Below are 18819 nucleotides of genomic sequence, written 5' to 3'. Positions count from 1 at the left end.
ATCACATTTGCGAGATCGGCATTTTGGGTAAACAAAAAGAATGGCATAGGGGTGCAAGCTTCATCTCCTGAATAATCGCCATACTAAGAAGGTCCAGTGACATCAGTCTGCATAATAATTAGCCACGTGTGTAACTATTTTTGGAGAAATAGCCCTTTGGAGCAAAGGGCTTTTGTTTTCAGTCCACTAGCTTTATTAGCATTCTGCAGGTAGCTCTGTGTGGAGAAATGTGTGGGTGAGGCTGGGAAGAGGAGTCAGGAGTAGTGGGGCCGCAATATTGAGGGTTTTACAGAGGAACAGTTTCTCCAAAACTTTAGGATGTCCAGGGGCATATTTCAATATCTCTGTCAGCACCTCATGACAATGCTGTCATGGCATGTAAGCAAGCTGTCCCTGTCAGAAAGCATCTGGCAGTCAGGCTCTATTGGCTGGGGACTGGGGCAGCCTAATGCAGCAGTGGTACGGCTACAGAAGCCTTCAGTAGTTTCAACACACTGCCTCGACACTGAATGATGAGTGATTCGAGCCTGTGCAGTGAAGTATGACGTAGAAAAGCTGTGGCCGTATGGGAAAAACACACATGAATTCCAATACGACTGTTCTCACTGCACTGTCACACGGCTTGCAATTGGATATGTATTGGATTTAAGACCACATATGCCCCAGATCTGATTGGAAAAAATCAGATCTGTGGACCTGACAGCAAAACAAAAATCAGTATAGGGCCACATATGCTTGTAAATGAACGTAGCCTTAAAGGTGCCAGTAATGTAATGATAAACATGGAGAAAGCATTACTCATAGCTGAAACACAAAGAAGAAAAAGAGAGGAAGGAAATAAAAGTACAAAAGTTGCAAGACTATCAATTGCATACTAGTCCTCTTCCCTACAGTGTCATCCCATCAGACACATGCAGACACATAAATACTGTCAGCACAGACTGTAATCCCACATGTGAGAATTTGTGCAGTGACATCCGGTTTCCTCATGATGTATGTGCATGGGGGGGAATTGTTTTGGGACCAAGATGTCTGCCAAATGAGTGTGATGTTATCAGATTTTGTTACTCTGCGAGTAAACTAAGCCACTGATAAACACTGAGACAATACACACTTGTGTTTGGAACAGGAATGATATGTTGTTGTTGTTGGCATTTGTCCCCATCGGTTGTGGTGACGTTGGTTTGCTGTACAACAGTGTGATGTTTCTCCCAAAGATATGCAGTGCTAGACTGTCTAACTTTGGCCGTCACAAGGACTCTACTGTGAATGTTCTATTTTGGATTTCTACTTGAATGTGTTTACATGCTGCAACGTTCAAAAAACACTCTATTTTCCTCATACTGTCTGTGCTGGAACACTTGTATTCACCCTCTGTCTGAGAAGGCTCCATTTTAGCTCCTTCTCTTTAAGCTCCCCTCCCAAAAAAGGTCTTCTGGGTCTGCAGTCACAGGCACCAACTCTGTGTCTCTGCACTGTCATTGCAGTATTGCAGCACTTTCTACTGTAGAAAAAACACCAATAAAAGCATCTAAACCTGACATGTTCCTACAAGAACAAGATCCAAAATTGGGGAGAAATTAACGATGGTGGCAACCAAGATTACATGTTTCGCCGACGTTAGCATGTAGCTACATGTAGCAGTGTAGGTTACATAATATAAACACTTGCAGTAGTGTGCCTGGAGCAGATGATCATATAAAGAAATCCTTGAAATATAAAAGTAACACACACCAAGAATTATAATGAGGTGCTGATCATTGGCAATAGACTTGTTTTCTACAATCGTATAAAGAAATCTGTCACGAGCTGAAAAAAATTGGAAACAGAGTATCCAGAGCATAGTGAAGCCTGATGTTTTCACAGGGATTGCTCTTACATAAGTTTACCTCATTATCTGACACTTTGGCCACATTTCATATGAACATCCGACATTGTAACTTATGACAGAAAAATCGGAAAAGCTAAATAGACCTCCTTACTAAAAACTTTTAGTAAGGAGGCCTAGCTTAGGAGTGATTTCGGGAAGTTCTCAGAGCAACTCTGAACAAGGAAGGGACAGAAACTTTTACCTTAGTGAGGAGGTGTGGTTGACCCCGTTGCTAGGTGTGATGCTTGCTTTTAACAGATGTGATTGGTTGTCAATCCAATACACGCCCTTTTGTGAGACTGCAAGGTGTGGACACCGAGTGGAAATGTAATGAACTGCTGACTGTGAAAGTGTTGTCAGTGTTAGTGTGATCACTGCTGATGGAAGGTTGAGACAGACCCAAGTCATCACTGCTGCACTGTTGCATTTTTCCAGCTTTTCAAATATCTCATTGTTGTCATCATTTTTATTTCTGGCATCATAATGATATTGTGTTAGGTGGGAAAGGCGCACATATCCCTAATTCGATCGACCACAAATATTATCCCTGCAAAATCTAATCTATGGCATTTCATTTACCCACTCTCATCCAGTATTTGGAGAATATTTCTCCGACCTCTGTGTGTTTGCACCATTTTTTCCTCTGATTAAGAAACTCTTAAGCCTCTTAAAAGTCCTCCTCCCTGCTCATGACAGTTTTTTTTCTTTTAAGGTCTAAGATGCTCTGTGAAGAACTTTACAAGGACCTGGTCTTAACTTTAAGAAGAAATACTAAGAAAACGTCACAATTCAGAGAAGAAGAATTTTTCTTGGAATTTCATCGCTAGGAGAAACTCTTAATACTAGGAAGCTTTGTGAACACGGCCCCTGGCCTCTTGGCCATGTAATCCAAGAAAAGGGTTTAAGAGGAGTGCATGTGTATGCCAATGACATAAGAAACTAGAGACAACACTGAGGAAGGATAAAAGAAGCAAAGAAACATAGCGGTACATTGTTGTATTCCGAATAATACAATTCAAGGTTGACTAAAACTTAAAGAATAGTAAAAATTGAATCTTAATCACAGGTCTGAGTCAAGCTCAGACATGCTGGATCATACATTTCCCATGATCCCAATCCCACAATCCAAGCTATCTTTGATGACATTGTCCGGGTTATTGTCTCAAACTATAGGAAGCCTCCACAGCCATAGTGGACATTAAGCTCTTTTTTATGGGCTGAGAAAAGTAATGATGAGTAAAGTGACCCTGTAAGGGTAAATAAGATGGAGTAACCCTTTAGGGTGACACTAAGCAGCCATCAGAAGACTAAATAAGTCAGCTTCTATGGACACATTTGTCATTACCTCTGATTTGTGTACATATTGATCCTGAGTACACACTATATTACAACTGCTATCGCCACTAATATTTGACAGCAGCACTCACATCTGGTTAGATCCCTCACCTCCTGTTTTCAAGTGTCATGTTTTTGGCCACTAATTAACAACCGAGCTGTCACAACAGTCCGTCTTGGGCTCAATCATTGTCTGTCCGTGTGTTTGTGTGAGAGACTTATGTATACAGCAGGTTTGAGCTCGTGTTGTGTTAGTTTGTGTGCGTGTGTGTGTGTGGCTACAGGTGAGATTGGATCACACAGGTTACGGTCTGTCAGAGCTGCGTGTGTAAACAAGCAACGTTCCACATCTTCGGCTTTCACCTCGATCAGGATAAACAGCTGCAGGTCGATCGCTGGCATGTAAACACGTTTATTACAGCGAGAGAGGGAGAGAATAAGAGGAGAGGGACAAACAGAGGAATAAAAGGTTTATTTTTGCTCTTGTTATTTGTTGTTGGCTTGTTCAGCAGTCCGGGAGGCGGTCTATCTCCGTCTCTGTATGTGTTGTGTGGGTCTCTCCGGGGAATACACAGTGAGAGGATTGTCAGGCTTGCAAGGAATGACAACCATAACCACAACACAGCTCTGCTTTCAGACGTAGATTTATATATTTAACCAATATTAATTAAAGGCTTCTTTGTTTGTTATGAATTCTCCGTCTAGTTTTGGGAGAAGTGCCGCGAGCTTGGCTGGGTTTTTATTGCTCAGGGTTAGAGTCGGGGGTCAGGAGGATGGAAAATGGTTGTTCTGCAGGGTTAGGTAAATGAAAAGAGGTTATGAGAGAGACAGAGAGCTCTTGACCGAAAAATGTATACCACAGAGTCATGCATGGGAAAAGTTATGATGCCACTGTTGCACAAATATGTCATGTGTAATAAGAAGTCATGCACGGTTAACCCCTAAAATAAGAGCTTGTGTTGTGCTCTTTTTCCTCACGTTCCCTCTGTTTCTTTATCTGTATATACTTCCTTTTCAGAGCAGTGGAACCAGGCATGGCAGCCCCATTTTTCTATTTCTATTTTACATCCCATCATCTTTTCTTTTATTTAAATTCCCTGGTTCATCCCTCCCCTCTGGGAAAGGTTTGAGGTGACAGCCATGTACGTGCAGCAGACGGTTGTATTTATCACTGTTTGCACAGAAACCAGAGCAGCAGAAATGAGAATGAAAACACGGGCAGCCAAAGCATCCGCATACCAATGTTCAGATCACACATGTCCACACGGTGGCATCGCATAGACACAGTGACACACGCATGCACAAAATGATCTCTTTGATATTCATACACAGATTCCCATTACACAGACCAGTAGTTCATGTGAAATATTTTCTCTTCCCAGCGGTGAGGCAGTGTGATCGCAGCCCTTGTGGACGTGGAGCAACGTGTCAAGAGACTCCTGGAGGTTACCGGTGCCTTTGCCCGCCTGGATGGACCGGCAGGACGTGCCAGCTGGGTCAGTGGGTCAGAGTTAAACAGCTACAATGCATTTTATATATATGTGCATTCATAAGGCCACTGCCTCTGAGTTAGGGTGACCATATTTTGATTTCCAAAAAAGAGGACACCCGCCCGGCCACGAGATAGCCTACTTAAATGATACTAGCAGTTTACTCAAAGATGCCTTATAATTTTAATATATTTAAAGTTTATATGTATGGATAGAAAATTCAGTTATATTACAAAATAATATCTCTCAAAGACAGAAATTTAGATAGGCTTCTCAGAGGTTACTCAACTTGCTTTTATTATGCCTAAAATAATCTTTTTACAAGTTTCAATTGTACAAAAATAAATATAAATGTAAAATAAATGTAAAATCTCTGGAATGAAATAATGATAGAAATAATGTCTCTTCTGTATTAGAAAAATCAACTTGTAAAATAATAGCTATCTTTTCAAGTCTTACCGGACAAATAAATAAATAAATAATATGAATTAATGTTTTAAATAATACCTCTTCTGTATTAGAAAATCCAACTTTGAGCTCCCCGGCACCTTTATTAGACACAGAATCATATGTGCCAGCTGTGCACACGGTGCACTCAGCCTCCCATATATCCCGACCGGGTCGGGACGGTAAATTGGGAATTTTTTCTGCAGTTCATCTGTGAAGCTGCACTTGTGCTTTGGCATCTTAGAATAATGCTGCGCCGCCGGTGTCTGCTGCTTCCTCGTTGTGAGTGTTGAAAGATCCGCTGATAAGGCAGCCTCTCGGGGATTACGCACACACACACACACACACAAGGAAAACCGGACATTATCATCAATTTATAAACACCCCCCGGACACCCCGGACAGGACGTGAAAAGTGGACATGTCCGGGCAAAAGAGGACGTTTGGTCAGCCTACTCTGAGTAATGGAGCCAGCTATGCCTGTTCTTCTAAATAGCCTCTTTCGTACTGGACAAAAATATCCACTAACATCTAACTAACATCTGGTTTTTGTCTTTAGTGGGAAAAGTTATAATTGGCATTTATTCCCAGGACAAATAACTCTGCAGTAGTCAGGGATTTTTAGCTCTGATCGGCTCTCATGCAGCAATGGAAACGTGACACCCAGCTGGATGCGCTAATCCACACATTGTTCTAAATTAGTCAGCACAGAGTTGAGAGAGACTGAATAAGTAACACATATAATAACGAAGCAAACACTTTAACATTTTCACTGGCTGACAAGCTGCTCTCTGCTGTTTACTTACCTGTTTTCTGGTGCGTCTGTGACGTCAAATGTTACACACAAAAAACAAGATTCATCTACTGCAGAGCCGTGTACACTGCTCTAGTCCACTGGCAATAGAATAGCAGTCTATCGCCTATTTGTAGAAAGTTTTCCCGGGTTTAAAAATCCTGCCCATATCCACAAATTTTGCAGGAAAAGAGTTTAAATGAAAGCATGACTATATCATATATCAAAACACAATGGGGATATGCTTTCCTGAATCCACGAAATCAAAAAATGTCATGTTATCATCCTACAAATTTCTCTTATCCATATCGATGACTGTAAATTAAATTATTTACAGCTATTGACAGCTCATGAATTATTTACACAAGGTCCATTCAGTGACTTTGGAAATAGCTAGTGACAAAACAGTCTCACTAAACTTTCTATTAAGCAGCTGGTGCTGTGGCTCAGGAGGTAGAGCACCAATCAGAGGATGAACGGTTCGATCACTCCACATGTCGAAGTGTCCTTGGGCAAGATACTGAACCCCAGACTGCTCCTGATGGCTGTTCCATCAGTGTGTGAGAGCATGTGAATGTTTACTAAGTAGCAGGTGGCACCATGTGCGGTAGCCTCGGCCACCAGTGTGTGAATGGGTGAACGTGACATGTAGTGTAAAAAGTGCTTTGAGTGGTCAGAAGACTAGACAGGTGCTATACAAGTGTAGTCCATTTACCATGTTCTGGGGATTTCAATTGGAAATCCTAACTACAGTGGCTATTGAAGGACACATATGAAAAAGGTTTCATGTAGCCTGATGCTTAACGATGGAATTCAGATCACTGGTTGAACATCCGTTCAGTTATTTTGTATTTTGTCATTTTGCATATTTTTCATATTGTGATATACCATATCAGAGTTCTGCGTTGAAGTTTTTCTTTAACTTCAGGTAATTAGGCAAGTGGATCAGAAATCTACTTACCCCTTTACAAACTGCTTTATTTATTAAAGGTTATCAAATAACAACAAAGAAAAAAAAAAGAATTGTCACGTTTAATCATAAACTCGATGTGCCTTTGAAAAACAACCCTGTTTTATTTGCCTTGCTCTCAAACTTGTAGCAAACCGTGCATTATATGTTGGCGTTACACCCACATCCTTAACGCCACCAAACTAAACTCCTGTTCCCAGAATAGCTGAAATGTTTGCTTGCTCTTCAGATCTTTACCTGCCGCCATTTTGTCAGAAGTGTTCAACTGGTACTGCGCATTTGCAGCTCCAACAGAGATGAGAGGGAAGCAAGATGTCTCACTCCCAAGCAACTTCCATCATTCATTCCTCAAAAAAACAATGTGTTTAATTACTTTTTGCAAGATTTACTAGCCTGACATGGCCTTTTATGTACCCCAGGCAATTGGGCAACCCTTATTGTATCCTTATTGTTACTGTAATATTGATTTCAATCGTATAGCCCAGCCATCAGTAAAGGTAATGTAAGCAAAGCAAGGAACTTCAAAGCAAAACAGAAATGCAAATAGTACTTTTAGAGATGGATGACCAAGACAATTTAAAGCCAGAACTGTGTATCGTACAACTAGTCAATAAGATACTGCATTTTAATCTTAACCCGACAAATGACGAGAGCAAAGGGGCTTAAAGTTAGTGCAAAAGGGAATTCATCTGAGATTCTTTTCCAGTGTAATGCTTCAAAAGTTTAGCACACTGGGGTTTTGTGGCGTTAATAATTTTTCATCATTAAAGTAAGTCACCACAGTTGTTTATACAGAGTTCTACTAATGAGAAAATCTGATATTTATCATCTTCAAAGGAATCTATTCCTAGGATTTTTAACACTGATCCTCTAACAAGCTAAATCAATCTGTGATTCACGGCTGGTTTCAAAAGCTGCGTTTCAACGAGCAATATGTGATTATGTGTTCCATTTGAAGTGAAATATGCATTTAAAGCACAAATTACAGAGGCAGAAAAAGCCCATGGCATTTTAATTCTCCTATCAGCCCATCGTGACTGTGAATCAGTATTCTCTAAATGCACTGTCACGTCTCTTTGGGCCGCATTCGCTCATATTGACAAGTATACTCCCTCAGGGTTGTTGTGTTAGATAGTACAGCATCAGGAATATTGTATAGGTTCACACACACACACACAGGACATAGTATATACACACATACAGTGGCTTAGCTTGCGGGTTATGAAGTAAAAAGTGAGACATATTTCAGTCTGACAGCCTCTCCTACTCCTCTGTGTTACAGTGATATGTCACTCTGACACTTGATAATCCCCCCATAGTTCCACATCACAGGTCAGTAGCTCACAGTATAACACACACACACACACACACACATACACACACATGCACAGGACTCAAACACAAGTGATAAAACTCTTTATAACCTGAGCCGAGAGGCAGAGCGTCAGTAGTGCCTCAAATGGGGAAAGGCAATTATACTTTCTATCAGTTTCACTCTTTTATTGGACGACTTCTGTCCCCACATTTTCTCCACTCGCAGGCAGAATCCGCAGGCTTTTTCCATAGATAACACACACGCACACACACATACACACACATACATATACACTCCCCCGATGCTAAATCCTAATAGGCCTCTCACTGACTCTAACAGGTTTAGATTACCTATAACTGACTGACTACTTCCTCTTTATTCATTCAGCGTTTCTTTCTAATCTTCCTTCTCCTGCTATCAGAGCCAAGCCCTCAGGGGTTCCTGGCTTTTTACACTCCCAGTGCGACAGAGGGTGGGAATGGGCACACACACACTTAACTAAAGCAGTGGTGCAGCAGGGGGGTCTGCGCATAAACAGAGACGATGTAAGAAGATGCTGCAAGGCATTACTTTGGATGTAGTGTTCATTTGTAAACATTATATTTGATAAAGGGCGAGCGCTCTGTCTCCAAGTGTTGTTATGTATTGAGCAGATTCCTGCTTCATGGCTCAATTCAAGCATCCACTTCAAAATTGAATTTAACAGGTGGCTAAAGATTGTCGGGGGCCCCGTAGGAGACATGCAGGATTAAATTTACTAGCTTTATTGGATGTTTTATCTCATTTCAGTGAGAAGTTTAATTAGCACAGTGTTGTTGGTGAGTCCTGCAACAACATTAGACTAATATTTTGGTTTGGTAATAAATTGGGTCAATACTGATATTTTGTGTATAATGTAATTTCATTACCTCTATAATAACTACCAAAATGGCAACCTATAAATAATAATACATAGCAGAACAATAATTAAATTACTGCATCCAGTCAAGGCGCAGTTACAGATTAACATTCATGTCTGTCCAGATTCATATGCAGCCATGACAGTTGACAATGCTTTAAATATGAATGTTGCTGCAAAAAAGTTACATATTTTAAAACATAGATGCTTCACACACATCTTCAACCTGGCAGCATAGACGATGTATACTAGTGGTTCCCAACTGGTTCAGCCACGGGGTCCAGATTTCCTCTTAGTCATTAGTTTAAGGTCCACACAGTTTAATACAGTGTCATACTTTCATTTGGCCATGTCGTCGAGCAAGTTTGCTGTCTCTGTCAAGTATCTGTCTGTTAGTCACTCACTCTACAGCAAGAAACCGCACTTCAAAATAAAGTCTCTGTGCTGGAAATTCACTGTACTCAAAATTAAGTGTGTTTTTTACAAACTTGGGAACCACTCATTTGTACAATCACCATAGTTTCAAAATGGACACCTAAGATTACAGTTACTAATTTAGTTTCTGACCAAATATTATGACACTGAATAACGGCTAGAAAAGTGTTCATGCAGAACATTATGGTGTCACAGTGAAGTTGACCTTTGAGATAAAAAATGTCATCACTTCATCATTTTATCCTATCAAGACATTTGTGTGAATTTTTTTTCACAGTTAGCCCATCAATTCTTGAGTTAAGGCCAAAAACATGTTTTGTGAGGTCACAGTGACTTTGACCTTTGACCTTTGACCTTCAACAACAAAATTCTCATCAGTTCATTTATGAGTTCAGGTGAACATTTGAGCCAGATTTGAGAAAAAATCCCTTAAGGCCTTCTTGAAATATTGGGTTTGCAAGAATTGGCTGGACGCAAGGTCCTTGACCGTGAAATTTGCTCCCAACAGTTGTTCACATTTTTTCCCAATTTAAAGAAATTTTCTAAAGGCATTTATGAGATATTGTGTTCATGAAAACGGGATGGGCAGACTGACAACCCGAAAACATAATGCCTCCGGACATGGCGGTGTGCCAGTGATATCATGCTGTGTTATATGAGCAAGACTATTTGTAGACAAAATGTTGCATGTCCATGTAGAAGTAAAAAGGATGAAATACTTGGTTATCAACATTGCTCGCACTGTTAGTGAGCTGCATGAAAATAACTTTTCAATCTTGACAAATAATGTAAAAGAAGACCTTAGGGGTCAAACAGTTTACATATTACGTTAGCAGGTCAGACACAGTGCATTAAAATGAATATTCTGCCAAGGTACCTTTCCTTACTCTAATATCTGCCTCTATTCCTTCCTAAATCCTCCTTCCATAAGACTGAATCTCTGGTTTCCTCCTTCATATGGGGAAGTAAAGCCCTGAGACTTAACAAACCACTGCTACAGCGACCTAAATCAGAGAATGGAATGGGACTTCCCAGTCTACAGCACTATTACTGGGCAGCCAATATGCAAAAGATTGCATATTGGCCCTTCAACCCACACACTCACCGGTGCCAGCTCGAATCACATTTCTGCCATTCCAGCTCTCTAAAAGCTTTGGTGTGTCACGGCAGACTATTCAAACTGAGACAGTATAGTTCCAGTCCGGTAATCATATCCACACTAAAACTCTGGCAGCACATTTAGCATCACCTCAACTGGAATACACTCCCCCTGGCTACACCAATTTGTAAAAATGACCTATTTAAGTGAGCTAAAAATCAACCCCACGTTTTTTTTTTCTGGAACAAACAAGTAAGGTGACCTCTACGACGAAGGGAAGTTTGCCAGCTTTGCCCATCTGTCTGCTGCGTTTAATCTCCAGCAGTCAGACCTTTCAAATTCAACACTTTCTCCACACCGTCATTCCCAAATACCCCACTCTCCACTGGAGTTGATCACCTTACACCATATGACAAATCGTCATGTCTCCTATCTGTATGACTTTATAACCCAAGGCACACCACCTGCCTTCATAGAAATAAAGACAGAATAGGAAACAGAAGGGTGTCTTTGTCAGACACTTTGTGAGAGCAGGCACTTAAAGAAATACACCACTAGTTTATCAGTTTAAACTTCTGCACAGGGCACTTTACAGTAAATCCAGATTATCAAGGACATACCCTGATATTATCGATTCATGAGAAAGATACTCACAATCACACTGTCATCTTACTCACGTTTTTGTAATGCCCAAAACTGGCTGAATGTTGGAGTCACTTCTTTGAGGTTATTTCAGAGGTATTACAGCTAACAATTGAGTCATCCCCAATGATCCCCATTTTTGGTATTCATGAACAGGGCAGTCACGTTTCAGTGAAACAAGCAAATGTAATTTCATTCACCTCCCTGATAGCTCACAGGAGAATCCTCCTACACTGACCAACACTGTCTTACACCTCTTGGCTCCACAATATACAGTCTTTACTAGACCTGGAGAAGATAAAGTTCTCACTGCTCACTGTTCAGCTATGAAGTTCTTTAATCACTGACAACCGCTTATTTCTTTCTTTAAGAATTTATGCTGTCACTCCTCTGGTTAGCTGGTTATTATCATCAAGCCAAATAATCACTGAGAGGGTGAATAGCACTTAAGATCTTGTATAACATGACATATCCTGCATTTCATCTATGATTATCATATGTCAGTTTTTATTTCGTTTATTGATTTTAATTCCTAATATTTATTTTATTCTATTTTAATTTAAAAGCCACGTATTGTTGTATATGTGTATGTGAATACTGGGGTATGTGAACACACATATAGGCTCTGTATCTGAAAATGCACACCAATATATTCAGCGTCATACTTGCATTTGGCCATGTCGTCCAGCTAGTTTGCTGTCTCTGTCAAGTAGCTGACCATTAGTCACTCACTGTACAGCAGGAAACGGCACTTCAGAGTAAAAGCTTTGTGCCAGAAATTCACTTCACTTAAAAATAAAGCGTGTTTTTTTACAAACCTGACACGTCTGCGAGCCACTTGAGGTCCATTCAGAGTGGACTGCGACCCACCACTTGGGAACCACTGTCCTATAGCACTATAAACCATAGTTAGCTAGCTCACAGGGGGCTAAGGGTGGAGTGGGATTGCTAAGGGATGTTTAGGTCTGAAGGGTTCTCTATTACTGTGCTATTGCAATAAAATGTGAATGAATAATCAGTAACAGGTGTAGCAGCAGCTCAGTTTATCCCTGGTTTCGATCTATCAGAGAATTAGATGTAAAATCCCAAGTAGAGATAAGATGTTCTTCATCAGATCTATTTTTAAAAACGTTTTCTTCCTCCCTTTAGACACCAACGAGTGTGAAATGAGTATATGCGTCCACGCCCGCTCTTGTCGCAACCTGATCGGTGGATACCTGTGTGACTGCCTTCCTGGATGGACGGGGCCTAACTGTGACATACGTGAGTATAAAAGGGAAAGGAAAGGAATAAAGGAAGGAAGGAAAGAGTGATCGTCCTCTGGCAGGGAGTGAAAGATGAAGAGCCTCACTGGATTGTGTTTAAACAGCAGTTCCCCTGCAGCCCAGAGTCCCTGTGGGCTGGAGATCATTTCACTCCAAGTCCAGTTCTATCAGTCATCTGTCACAGTTTCAATGAAATACACTGAGAATGTAGCACTTACCAAAAAGAGTGTGTTGAGCGTCTCCTGTTAGGTGCAATCTGACTCTCTGCTTGCATTTTAATGCAACATCATTAAGTACATTTCTTATGACTTTGTTCAGACATATCCTATCTCTATGTGACAGGTTAATATAGTGTCTGGTTTCTCTGATTTCTAGGGAACAGCAGCTGTCAGGGTTTGTGTCTGAACGGCGGCCGTTGTGAGGTGAGAATCCTGGCTGTGCTGCCTTTCTCTCTCTGTCTAATTTGCTTGTCATCTCTGCATATCAGTCATGGCACTCATATTCACTGTAGAGATATTGTCGCTGTTCTCACTGTCACTCTCACTATCTATAATCGATGCTCTCTCTGTTTTACATCAATATAAGTAACTCTCACTATATTCTGTCCCGCATAGGACCAGGTGTCAGGGTCCAGATGCTTGTGTCCACCTGGTTTCTCGGGGAAATATTGCCAAATTGGTCCGAGTCCTTGTGACAGCGCCCCCTGTCTGCATGGAGGACAGTGTGTGGAGAAGGATGGAAAGACCGTCACCTGCAACTGTCCAACAGGATTTTCAGGAGTCTTCTGTGAGGTGAGATGACCGTCATTCGTGTTTGCTTTAGACTACCTTAATCTGCTAAATAAAAAAAGCATCATAGAAAGACATACAGTGCTAAAACTCAGTAGAGGAAGAACTCAGAGCCCTCTTTGATTTGGAAAACATCGTAGATTCAATTAAGTGTAGTTGGAAGAAATGTAAAACAATCAAACACCAATAAAAACATTAATAATACACTCAAAAATATATTACGCTATTTAGATGATCTTAATGAAATTTAGTTTACATTACTGTTTATTAGATTTGAGCTGCTCCAAAGTGAGGGACCTATTTATATTTAATGGTATATTGATAATAAAAACTGCACCAGTAAGGTACATAAAACCCCTTGAAAGACTTGGCAAAAAAGCATTAGAATTTGGAAAATGTCTGGGAAACTATACGGTGCACAAAAATACTCATACATATACTCACATATGTAAAAAATAAATACTGAGATGATGAATGCCTTTAATTTGCTAAACACTGAGGCAGATGTCTCAATTTGAACAGGTTACCATTGTCAAGCACAAACTGGAGATGGACTCACAAAGCAGACTCACAGACTCAGATAAAAGTTCAGGGCTTTAATCAGGCTCAGGTTGCTACACTGGTGATCAATAACAGGCAAAGGTATCCAATTGGACACAAAAAACGGGTGGTCAAAAGGCAAAAAATTGTCAAAACACACTCAAGAAAGTGCTGGAACTCTCACTCAAAGGTAAAAATGATCTGGCAACAAGGGAGGAAAAACTCAGCTGAGGGAGACAATGAGACACAGGTAAGAACACATTAGGGCGGGGCAAGTAATCACAAAGCAGGTTAAATTGACAGGACTTGGATCTGAAATGAGACGAGACAGTGGCTACCAAAATAAAACAGGAAACACAGGGATGACAAATAAACTTAATCTCAGGTAGCTTGACGGGCCATGACAACCATGATCAGTGGCCTAACAATAATATCTTCTGCCTTACTATTCCAACAATACTGGGCAACAAATTTGACAAGCTGTCGGATTGGATTAGAAGACAGAAAGCATCATTAGCAACGTTAAGTCCCCACAGGAAGTATGACACAGTTATTAATCTAGTAAATATGCACAAAGTCTACAAAAGTGAATGTTAAAAGAGTTCACTAAATATATCTGTTAACTAAATACTTAACAATTCACCCAATAGTAAATTAATTTACTTCGAATGTTGTTGCAGCAACACATTAGTTTTAGAAACCTAGTGTTACAGCTTGGTTGGCAGTAAACTGTTAATCAGAAAAACTACATTAACAAATCAGCACAACTGCAATAAAAAAGTAGCCACATATAATGCTCCAACAAGGGGAGCAAAATAAAGATGACTGTCAATTTTTGTTTAACACAGATTTGACAAAATTAATGTCACACTGTCCGTTAAACTGCAACGCTTTCGTTCCTCTCCATGATTTCAGATAGCGTTGGATCTGTGCAATCCCAACCCCTGCCAGCAGGGGGTTCCCTGTTACAGCACAGAGGGCAGATACATGTGTGCATGCCCCGAGGGTTACTATGGTAACGAGTGCATGAGCCTCAAAAATTCGTGCATTGGTCAACACTGTCCAGGTAAGACTTGTGTGTGTGTGTGTGTGTGTGTGTGTGTGTGTGTGTGTGTGTGTGTGTGTGTGTGTTAAAAAAGTACAAAGTCTCTGATGAGGTTTGGTCTACCCTCTCTGTCTCTGCCTCCATGTCTGTAGGTGCCATGTCTGACACGACACACGGGGGTGTCAGCTTCTACATCATCCTGGTGGGCGTCTTAGCTCTAGTGACGGTCTGTGGCTGTGCCACCTGCGCCTTCATCCTCTCCCACCTCCACCGAAAGCGGAAAAAGCAGCAGGCCGTCCCACAGGAAGAAGGCATCAACAACCAGAGGGAGTTTGTCACCCTCATCAGAAACGTGGACCGTCCCGTGCCCCTCCTGCCCCCTGCCACCCCTCTCGCACACCCTCCAGCGCCTCCTGCTCCAGTCTCACGTTGCTATGAGGAGATTGAACTCACCTTGCCACCCTCCCCTGCACCTTCGCACCCGTCTCCGGCACTGAAGCCAGCCCACGCCCCCAAACTGGACATTTCAAACCGGGAGAGGGAGAAATTGAACCGCTTCCACTACACAGACAACCAGGAACTGGAAGCCTGACCTTTGAACTTTTTGGCCTCTGAGGAGCTTTTTTTACTTTTCATTTTGCGTTCTTCGCACTCTCTCGCTCACAGTGACCTTTTTCCAGTTTCTTGCACTGTGTCACTGTTGCAATTGTGAAAATGGGGCTGACCCTTTGACCTTTATGTGCTCAGATGGCACCTGATAACACCTGAGGAGCGAAGGCTGCTAAGTAGAGGGGTCACAGGTGTTACTGTGCTGTCGTCTTTGACCTTATTAACTATGAAAAGCAGCGAGTGCATGCTGTTTGACTGAAAGACTCATCAGACTCTTGATTTAATTTGAAGACTTAAAGACTTGCCTTGGAGTGCCTGAGATACCGTCAAGAGGAAACAGAGGATTGTCCTCTGAAGGAGCCTCTCAACCTGTTTCCTGGTCCAAGATGCCACCTGATTTATGCTCAGACCTCCATTTCTGTTCCAGACTGAACTCTGACAGACAGAGAGATCAATGAATGGATGCTTATTTAACACGCAGTGTGTGTTTCAGTGTCTGGTTGTGTGTAAGTGTATGTGAGAGTGAATGTATATTATGAGTATATGTGGGGAAAAAAGGACAGTTTACTTAAAGAAAAGAAAACAAAGTTGATATGCATGTCAAAGAGAGTGCATACTCCATCTCCAAAGGCTTCTGAGGCTTTTGAAAACTGTTTTAAAACTATACACTGTTGCCTGTATTGTCTCTGTAATACTACAGTTTGTCAAAGATGTATGATTTTTTCATACCTGTGTGTAAAATAGCTTTTTTGTACATGAATATATTGTACATATTGATGCCCTTTTTGTACTGTGGTTTGGTCTGAAAGTATCACTGTATTACTTTGCTCTGTTTGTCCCATTTCACTTTCCATTTGGAGCAACCAGCACATGTGGATTGTAATAAAAGTGCATTTACCAACTCTATTTTTTATTGCCTATAATCATTATTCACCAGTGTTACTGTCGCTGCTAGAGGGAGGTGACAGCGCTGCCACACACAGATGATTAACTGTAGTCTTTGCAAGAGAGGGTGAGGTGTTTCTCACCTTTTTTATATATGTGCATAATTCCAAACAAGGATATTTCATGAGGGAGCAATGAAAAATGTCCTCTGAGGTTTTCATTTGCTATTTATTTCTCCAACCTTTTGTATCCTCTTAAACTCTGAAGTGCCCACAGGTGGGTTCGTATTTACACATTTATGTTGTGCGCCAAGCAGTGCCTCCACAGTTCCCATAAAGATGTCAAACTCTGTTTAATGAAAATGTAAGAATGATGCAGAAGGGGTGAAAATATTTACATTCTCCTGCATGAAATAACGCAGCCATAAAGTTTGGGGTTTTGATTATTTCTCTTACTGTAGAGCTTCAGTGAAGTGTTGGAACAATGTTTTTTTTAAAGGAGCAGTGTATAGGATTTAGCAGCATCCCGCAGTGAAGACTGCAGATTACAACCAGGTGAAACTCTCCCATGTGCCAAGTATCAATTCCCGGTTAGGATTCTTTAAGCGCTTAATGTTCAGGAGACTTTTACCAGGAGCTAAATTATCCGCAGAGGTCTCTTCCCCTCCAAAACAAACACATCAGGAGATTCAAACCAGTTAAAACAATGCGTAAAGCACGTTCACGTTACAAATTAGTGTTTCTCCTACACTGTTTGTTTAGTTGCAAACAGGCCGCCAGCCCGGCACCTGCTGATGTGTGCTTAACTTTTTCTGTGATAACTTGAGATCCAGATGTTCAGAGGGTTTTTAGCAGGAACCGAATTATCTGCAGAGATCTCTTCCGCTTCAAAACAAATGTTACTGGTGATTTAACCTGGTATAAACACTGGATGAAGCAGTTTTAAGTTAAAAAAAAAAAAAAATCTGGGTTTTTCTGATGCTGCTTGTCGCGGAGGGGCTGCTAACTGCAGTGGCCAACGCAAAAACACAAATGGCCCTATCGAGAGCCACTGTTTGGTTTGTCTGTTCTGGGCTACTGTCGAAACATGGTGGTGCAACATGGCGGACTCCATGGACGAGGACCTGCTCTCAAACGGCCCATTCCAAGGTAACAAAAACTCGACAACTCTCATTTTCAGGTGATTATACATTAAAGAAAATACACTTATTATACTATATTTCTATTTCTGCCAATTTATCCCCCTAATCCCACACTCTGGACCTTTAACTTTAAAGCACCTTGATCAAAGTTTAAAGGGTTAAATGGGTAAATAATGCTAGGTTCACATAATAAGAGGAAGGTGCAGCAGTTTACACACTTAGGGATAAACTCCAAATTATTATCACATGTCAAAAGGGAAACAATAGCTTCACAAAATAAATGATTATTTAAAAGTTATATCACTAAGTACTAAGGTTGTTTCACCCTTTGTGTGTGTGCATGTCCACTTTTCGGATGCTATGACAAGCTGTCTTGTTCAACATTGTCAGAGACCCTAGAGAGGATATTTCATGATGGAGCACATGGCTCACTGACCGTAAGACTAGGTCAGTGGGTCAGTGTATGCACAAGGTCTCTCTATTTCTCCGACACACATTTATAAACAATGATGCTGACAGCGCCAGGAAAAAAAAATGGAAAACCACCTGACTGACCCCGGCCTTCCTAGAGAACGACTGCATGGTTGTGAGAAACTTGTCTGTTGTTGGAAAGTTTGTAAAATGTTTTGAATACCTTCTTGTAACTCCTTAGTAGTATGCAATCGTAAATTCATTGTAATTATTGACTTACAGTTCCTAACATTAGGGTTAGTACCACTCGTAATACTTCAGGTGTACAAAAACTGCTGCAATACAAACGTATGAAACCAGACATGTATCTGGCATTGTACTGTACGTAAGCGTCAACCCGCTTCATCTATGTAGTGCATGCTGATAAAAGAATGATAAATCCACTGTAGAATATGTGAAAGTGTGTGAGAGGAAGGGTTTTGTGTGTTGGGGCAGGGTAGAGTGGCTGCAGGGTCACAGCAGTGACAGTTAATGGGCAAATGGATGTGACAACTGTGACCTTTGGCCCCTGCAAGCAGCGGCAGACTGGAAATGAACACGGGCTTCCTGTCACCACCCTCGTCAGGAGGAAATGTAGGAAGTAAGAGTTTACACACATGCACACACTACTGCATGGACGCTCTCTACACCTGCTCTGTGACCAGGATGTCAGACCCCAGCTCCCCTGATTGAAAGGTTTTCAGTCAGCTGCATGCCTCAGTAAATATGTTTCATCGGAATATCTTCTTTCTTTTTATATCCCAAGTGATGACAGTGATGCAGTGAATACTTGCATGTAAGTT

General features: G+C 41.1%; 1 protein-coding gene across 1 annotated transcript in view; it reads left to right on the top strand.

Annotated features, from left to right (window-relative positions):
* Positions 1–16444, top strand: part of LOC126382770 (protein jagged-1b) — a 67630-nt gene extending 51186 nt beyond the window's left edge. Inside the window, exons 9-14 of the mRNA XM_050032837.1 lie at positions 4588–4701; positions 12443–12556; positions 12934–12980; positions 13173–13349; positions 14802–14952; positions 15084–16444. Of these exons, the coding sequence (XP_049888794.1) occupies positions 4588–4701; positions 12443–12556; positions 12934–12980; positions 13173–13349; positions 14802–14952; positions 15084–15523 (1043 nt within the window). The 3' untranslated portion in view covers positions 15524–16444. The remainder of the gene's footprint in view (positions 1–4587; positions 4702–12442; positions 12557–12933; positions 12981–13172; positions 13350–14801; positions 14953–15083) is intronic.
* Positions 16445–18819: the final 2375 nt, after the last annotated feature.

The sequence above is a fragment of the Epinephelus moara genome, chromosome 2 (genome assembly GCF_006386435.1).
Source record: "Epinephelus moara isolate mb chromosome 2, YSFRI_EMoa_1.0, whole genome shotgun sequence".
Classification (NCBI taxonomy): domain Eukaryota; kingdom Metazoa; phylum Chordata; class Actinopteri; order Perciformes; family Serranidae; genus Epinephelus; species Epinephelus moara.
The sequence above is the reverse complement of the archived record's forward strand: the minus strand, read 5'-3'. Positions and strand labels throughout refer to the sequence as shown.